The sequence below is a fragment of the Kryptolebias marmoratus genome, linkage group LG14 (assembly GCF_001649575.2).
Source record: "Kryptolebias marmoratus isolate JLee-2015 linkage group LG14, ASM164957v2, whole genome shotgun sequence".
NCBI classification, from domain to species: domain Eukaryota; kingdom Metazoa; phylum Chordata; class Actinopteri; order Cyprinodontiformes; family Rivulidae; genus Kryptolebias; species Kryptolebias marmoratus.
In genome coordinates, this window is record NC_051443.1 from 25208475 (window position 1) to 25216009 (window position 7535).

The 7535-nt window shown below is 47.0% G+C and overlaps 1 protein-coding gene across 1 annotated transcript in view; it reads right to left on the reverse strand.

The window, feature by feature from the left end:
* Positions 1–1073: 1073 nt before the first annotated feature.
* The window catches only part of fech (ferrochelatase), a 10194-nt gene continuing 3732 nt past the window's right edge, over positions 1074–7535 (reverse strand). Inside the window, exons 6-11 of the mRNA XM_017432946.3 lie at positions 7210–7316; positions 7025–7123; positions 6316–6423; positions 5744–5908; positions 4948–5007; positions 1074–3491 (exon numbers count right to left, since the gene is read on the reverse strand). Coding sequence (XP_017288435.1) covers positions 3357–3491; positions 4948–5007; positions 5744–5908; positions 6316–6423; positions 7025–7123; positions 7210–7316 — 674 coding nt within the window. The 3' untranslated portion in view covers positions 1074–3356. The remainder of the gene's footprint in view (positions 3492–4947; positions 5008–5743; positions 5909–6315; positions 6424–7024; positions 7124–7209; positions 7317–7535) is intronic.

A 7535-nucleotide genomic window follows, 5' to 3' on the forward strand; every position in this document is an offset into this window, starting at 1 on the left:
AGGTGATTGCAACACCGCAGGGGACTGCTGGGGGGAGGGGGAGGAAGAGGAGGGAGGGGGAGGAAGAGGAGGTGATTGGGAAAAAAAAAATGGAAAAATGGGGGTGAGGACGGAGAGAGACGGGCGGCGGGAAGGGGAAGATTGGAAAAGATAACGGCGGCAGAGGAGAGAAGGGAGGAGTATTATGGGATGGCTGTGGGAGAGAAAAAAATCAAATAAAGGAAGATGAGTGACAGGAAGGAACAAAGGAGGAGGAAGATGCCTTCAGAGGCAGAAAACGGGAAGAAAAAAAACGGGAAGAACGGAAAGAATTTTAAGCAACTGAGTTTAAATGAAAACCTGAAGGCGGAGCTCCTCCAGGAACCTGAGCGGCGAACATCTTACCTGCCGCAGACGGCTCGGGAGGAACGCGGGTACGCGCTCGGCGTAAACAAACACGTGGCTGGCTTTCCATCCGAAACTTCGGCTCGGTTCAACATTGGAGCTATTTTTAGTCACTTCGGCTGTTTTAGGTAAACAAACGTAGCATCAGCCGACAAACCATCGACATGAAGAAAATTACTTTAATTTTTTTGTCTGGTCTTCATGACTTTGGAGCTAAAACCTTTAATTTTGACGAGCTGAACCCTAAACCCTCGTTGTTTAGCTCGCCGCTGTAGCGCTTGCTGCTTTAGCTAGGCTATTATTGCTTAGCTCGCTGTTTTAGAGGAACCCTTGTAGCTTAGCTAGCCGCTTTAGCTAAACAATTGTTGCTTAGCTAGCCACTTTCGATAAACCATTGTCATTTGGCTAGCTACTTTAGCTAAACCCTTGTTGCTTAGCTAGCAGCTTTAGCTAAACCATTGTTGCTAAGCTAGCCGCTTTAGCTAAACTATTGTTGCTTAGCTAGCCACTTTAGCTAAACTATTGTCGATTTTTCCCACTTAGCTCCCTTTTTCTTTAGGGAGACTCTTGTTGCTGAACCCGCCATTTTAGCTGAACTATATTTGGTTAGCTCGCTGCTTTAGCTTCTACTTATTATTACCAAACATTTGAATTTGTACAAACAAAATAAAAACAGTTCCAATAAAGTGTTTTTTTTTATCCATTAATTTTATTTCAAAGGAAGACTTGTGTGTAACTGCAGCGGCGCCGTTTAAAACAAACGAACAAGATCAGCTCCAGAAATATGGTTCATGAACTGAAACAAATCATCAGAACAACAAGAAAATAAAAACATTTCGAAGCTAAATTCACCTGCAGCACATTTGTTGTTTGACTCTAATTCAACCGCCATCTTTGACGCGCGTTAAGCTTGCGAATATACAGCGCTAATTTTCTTAAAATGGTCTTAAATACTGACAGTTTCAGGTCGTTAACTCTGCCCTACGTGACGTCTCCCTTCGAGCATATAAAGGCACCTAACTCAAGGGATGAGCCTGTGTTGTTGATACAACTTACCATAGAAACTACATTTTTCTGACAATGTATTTAAAAATAAATAAACAAGGGGTGACTCGAGACTTTATTGTAAAAAAAAAAAAAAGGACTCTGGAACCAAACATCCCTTTTAATCCCGTGGAAGAGCACTGAGAATTAATGCTGTTTGTATAAAGTGCAACCCCAGACGCGTTACGTTACGGAAGTTTAAAAACAGAAAAACAAAAAGTTAAATATGAATTAAGTGATAAAGTCTGCTTACATGTCACCCATTTCAGTGGTTAGTAAACGTCCGAATCATTCCTGTAACTTAGCAACCGCTCGAAGCACCGTCGAACAATCGGCTGATTAGCAAACGCTGCCGTCAAAATGTTAGCTTCGGCTTTAGCTTCACAAAGAGGAGAAAATACATCGGAAAAAATTAGATTTTATAACTGAAAAGTACTGTGAGTTCTGTTTACAAGTAATATTATTTATCAACTGTTTTCACACATTTAAAAACAACAATGCTACTTGCTAGTTAGCTAATCTGCTACCGAATCTGAGCTAAACCCTTCAGTTAGCGTTCATGCTTAGCTAAACCCTTCAGTTAGCGTGCAGCCTTAGCTAAACCCTTTCAGTTAGCATTCATGCTTAGCTAAACCCCTTCAGTTAGCGTGCAGCTTTAGCTAAACCCTTTCAGTTAGCATTCATGCTTAGCTAAACCCCTTCAGTTAGCGTGCAGCCTTAGCTAAACCCTTCAGTTAGCGTGTAGCCTTAGCTAACCCCTTCAGTTAGCGTGCAGCCTTAGCTAAACCCATTCAGTTAGCGTGCAGCCTTAGCTAACCCCTTCAGTTAGCGTGCAGCCTTAGCTAAACCCATTCAGTTAGCATGCAGCCTTAGCTAAACCCATTCAGTTAGCATGCAGCCTTAGCTAAACCCTTCAGTTAGCATGTAGCCTTAGCTAAACCCTTCAGTTAGCATGTAGCCTTAGCTAAACCCTTCAGTTAGCATGTAGCCTTAGCTAAACCCTTCAGTTAGCGTTTTCTCTTGGATTTAAACGTTTCGGTGCTGATGTTGGCCCAGGTCACAGCAGGATGGTATAAATTCTGATTTCAGAGCAGATCTTTCTTTGCGTTAACGTTTAGTTTTAAGCACAGTTCCAGTGTTTCTGTTCAGCCAGTGTAAAAAGGCACATTTTCACGTCGAAGAAAAACTGATCAGGGATGGAAAAAACAATCCACCTCCTGCCTACGTTATTATTTTTTTGCTTTTTTTTCTGAACACAGACAGACGAGGTTCAAGCTTTCAGATTATTTGAGCTGCAGCTTTTGTTTCGGATCAGATGTTTTTTTAATTTTCTCTCGGGCAGGAGAATCCTCTGTGGTGCGAAGCGACTGTAGTTGGTGACAGAAATAATAAAAATAAAATAAAAACATAAATGGCACAGATTCAGTCACTCCATGCAGCAGCGTCGCAGTAACCTGATGGAAGTTATTTTAATCCAACAGAGACGGTCCGAACGTCTAACGACACCAAACATTCAGCCGTCTGACTTTAGGAGCAGTAAACTGATAACTTTCACTTTTCAAGTTTAAATAAAGGAGTTAAATAATCGCTGAGCTGCATAAATCTGAACGCTGACGGCTTCATGGCGAGACTTGAGTTTCATTTGGGGGTTGGAGTTAAATAAATGTGTTTTTATGGCGCACTGAGAGGTCGGATCTCCTGGACGTTCTGTAAAGCAGCAGCAGCAGCGCCGACCTCCTCCAGAACCGAGAAGAACCCCTGAGAGCGCCGCCGCCCCCGACCACAGAAGAAGAGTCTCTGAGCGTTAATGAAACAAACAAACAAACAGACTTCAGCCCCAGGGAACCTGCAGGACCTCACAGATAAACGCTTCAGGCCAGGCACAGACGCCGTCGAGGCCTCGGGGGTCCTGCGGCGCCGGGGCGCCATCAGAGCTTCTGGTTGGCGAAGAAGGCCTTGGTCTCCCCGCAGGTGGGGTTGGTGCAGAGCGGGCAGCGCAGCGTCAGCTGCCGAGAGCAAGGCTCGTTGGACTTCAGGTGGGACTGGACCAGGTCTGCCAGCGCCTGAACGAGACAGACAGACAGAGGCTCAGCCCTCAGAGGGTGAGGGGGTGGGGGGACATGCTTCAGTCCAGGTTCCGTTTAAAGAATCAGAACCATAAAACCCTAAAAACAAAGAGGGCGTACTTTCTTTTTGACAGTTTTTATCTCAAACCTGCGTTTCCAGATTTTCAGATTTTACAGTAAATATGCTAACCCCCCGCTACATGCTAACTGAAAGAGTTTAGCTAAGGCTACAAGCTAACTGAAAGAGTTTAGCTAAGGCTACATGCTAACTGAATGGGTTTAGCTAAGGCTACATGCTAACTGAATGGGTTTAGCTAAGGCTACTTGCTAACTGAATGGGTTTAGCTAAGGCTACATGCTAACTGAATGGGTTTAGCTAAGGCTACATGCTAACTGAAAGAGTTTAGCTAAGGCTACAAGCTAACTGAAGGGGTTTAGCTAAGGCTACAAGTAACTGAAGGGGTTTGGCTAAGGCTACATGCTAACTGAATGGGTTTAGCTAAGGCTACTTGCTAACTAAAGGGGTTTAGCTAAGGCTACATGCTAACTGAATGGGTTTAGCTAAGGCTACAAGTAACTGAATGGGTTTAGCTAAGGCTACAAGCTAACTGAAGGGGTTTAGCTAAGGCTACAAGCTAACTGACTTTAACTATTTTACTCAACAACAGAGCTGAAGTGACCAAATATAATAATTAACGAAAATTAAACAAATATAAATGTAAGTAAATTAGTGGTATAGTAAATAAAGGCTTAGAAGTCCAACCCCTCCACACCGAGACGTCTTTTAAGGCTGATTAGCTGTGGTAGCCATCTTGAATCCGGCTAACGAGTTCAGCTTAGACTTTTCTAATTGGTGTTTTTTTCTTTTACTTGCATTTTGCATATTTCGAACTCCAAAAGGTTCAGCAGGTATAGAAACGCGTCCAGCGGTCGGTTGAAGTTAGATGCCGTCCTGTAGTTCACGAGATATTTCGCTAACAGACGAGCTAAAGCGGCGGAGGTCCTGGGAACAACTGCAGGCAGGAGATGGTCAATAAACACTTTCCTAACTCCTTTCATTCCTTCCTCAGCCCTCGAACCTGTCTGACAACAGGCAGCTGTGTGTGTGTGTGAGCAGGTTTATTAAAGGAAAGGGCCAGATCAATGGGAACCTTTAGAGCTGACTACAGTAGAACAGAACCGCCCAGCTGGCTGGCTGGTCGGACCCGCTGCGCTCAGAGAAGTCTCTGAGTGTCTGAGCGCGAGCAGATCGATATCCAGAGGATGATTGGTTGGTAGTTACTGAAGGATGGTTTCCGTGGCGAGCTGCGGCAGCCAGCCAGCGGAGGAAAAGAAAAAAAATAAAACCTTCATCAGGGTTTTCCCTGAAAGGCCCGGCTGACGGCCCCTCTCCCTGAAATACGCCGTTTCCTCACTGATCAGACGGGTTGCCAGGTGTCGCTGGCAGACGTACCTTCATGAACAGAGGGTTCCCGTTCAGAGACTCCGCCCTCCTGATGTTCTCCACGCCGCACTAAAGACAAACAGGAGATGGGTTTGTTATTAAAACACTTTGGGAACAACCGTCCCTCCCTCCTGGGAAGGTAGACGGATTTAATTGGCTGACTGATTTACGCTCCGCCCCACGCCACCTTGGGTAAAGATTCGGCTGCGTTTCCTTCGGTCCAGAAGTTTACATACGAAGGATTCCAGAAACCAGAACAAGAACGAGGACCATCCATCCGTTCATCCAACCAACATCCAACCATCCAACCAACCAACCATCCGTTCATCCAACCAACATCCATCCATCCATCCATCCAACATCCAACCATCCATCCATCCCTTCATCCAACCAACCATCCATCTGTTCATCCATCCGTTCATCTAACCAACCATCCATCTGTCATCCAACCGTCCATCTGTCATCCAACCAACCATCCAACCATCCATCTGTCATCCAACCGTCCACCCACCCATCCATCATCCATCAGTTCACCCATCCATCCAACTAACCATCCATCCATCCGTTCATCCAACCAACATCCAACCATCCATCCATCCGTTCATCCAACCAACATCCAACCATCCATCCATCCGTTCATCCAACCAACCATCCATCCATCCATCTTAACACACAGCTGTGACAACAGGTAAACACTTTCTGTCTCATCTCTTAAACAGGAAGTGTTTCTGTGACCCCCACCCCCCACAGATCAGACTGAGGACCTGGGGGGGGGGGACCCTCACAGAGACGTTCAGACCCTCACCTCCTCTCCGAGCACCTGAGCGTACTCGATGTCCAGCTCGTGCAGCGTCTCGATGTGGTCCGACGTGAAGGCGATGGGAACCAGCAGGATGTTCTTCTTCCCCCGTTCGCACAAACCTTTGATCACCTCGTCCGTCTGGGGGCCGAGCCACGGCATGGGCCCCACCTGTAGGAGCCGAGGCAGGACCCGGGTCAGGACAGAGGAAACGCGCTTCTACAGATGGTTCTGAATGATTCACTGAGTGTTTGTGTAGAGATGCTGTTCAGATGACTGAATGAGTCGGTTTGACTTTGATAGATTTCCCCTCGAACACAGGGGGGGTCCAGTTCTGGTCCTGGACCAGACCAGGACCAGGACCGGACCCCGTCTGCTCTGACATAAAGAATCTGTTTGGTTATTTCTCTCTGCAGACAGAAAACAAAAACATTGATCGCCTCCGACTGTGGAAAACTCGTCTAATGTTTGAATTATGCAGGCGGTCGGCCGCTGCAGCTCGGTGAAAGTCTGGCGCCATCGTGTGGACAGATAAGACCACTGCAGGTCTGAGCAGAGGCAGTGTGAAGGTCTCTCACCCTGGACTGCCACACCAGCCTGAAGGGGTTGCAGTGGCCCAGCCTCTCCATGACCCGCTGCACGGTGGCCCCCACCTCCTGAGGATACGGGTCACCTCTGTTCACAACCTGCACAGGTCACACAGCCAGGGTTAGAACCAGGTACAAAAGGTCATTTTCAATCTGTCATAAAGTAGTGGAGCAATTTCAGAATAAAGTTCTTTGAATCTTCCATCGTCTCCAGATCATAAAATCATCAACAGATCTGAAGAATCTGGAGAAATCTCGGAGCTCAAAGGTCAAGGCTGGATGTTGGTGATCTCGAGGCCCTCAGGGGGATGGATGAACGGATGGATGATGGATGGATGTTGGATGATGGATGGATGATGTTGGATGGATGGATGGATGGATGTTGGATGGTTGGATGGATGGATGGATGGATGGATGTTGGATGGTTGGATGGATGATGGATGGATGGATGGATGTTGGATGGTTGGATGGATGGATGTTGGATGATGGATGGATGTTGGATGGATGGATGATGTTGGATGAATGAATGAATGAATGGATGGATGGATGGATGGATGTTGGATGGTTGGATGGATGGATGTTGGATGATGGATGGATGTTGGACGGTTACAGATGCAGCCTCAGACATGAACCCTCCCAGCTGTAGTAGTACTCAGCAGCAGTGTGTACTTGTACCATCAGTACTAACAGAAGTACTCACAGCCATGGGCAGCGAGTGGGCGGAGAACAGGATCACGACGTCGTCTCGTTTCTCCTCAGGAAATTCCCGCAGCTCCTTCCTGACGTGTTCCGCGAAGCACTGCAAGCAGCCAGAGGGACAAACGGGAATCAGTCCCGGAGTTCTCCCCACGGAGCGGGCGACGGTGTAATCAGCGCGTTTCCAACCTCCACCAACAGAGGGTGTGTGGGCCACCGGTCGATCACGCTCCACCTCATTTTGGGCCGGGCTTCTCTGCTGCTGTAGTAGCGGTAGATGGCGTTCAGACTGCTGCCTGTTGGGAAGAACTATAAGTTCAAAGGCAGAAAGTTTGTAGAAACGAAGCATCGGAGCTGATTCCCCCGAGGTCCGGACCTCAGTGTTTTATAAAAACATGAATCCAAACAAGGCTTTTGAACGGCGTGGTTCTCTGCGTAGCTCCACCAGTTTCCTGTAGGAGGCGCTGCAACTGTGTGCAGCTGCAGCCAAACTCAATGTCTACGAAGAAGAGCGC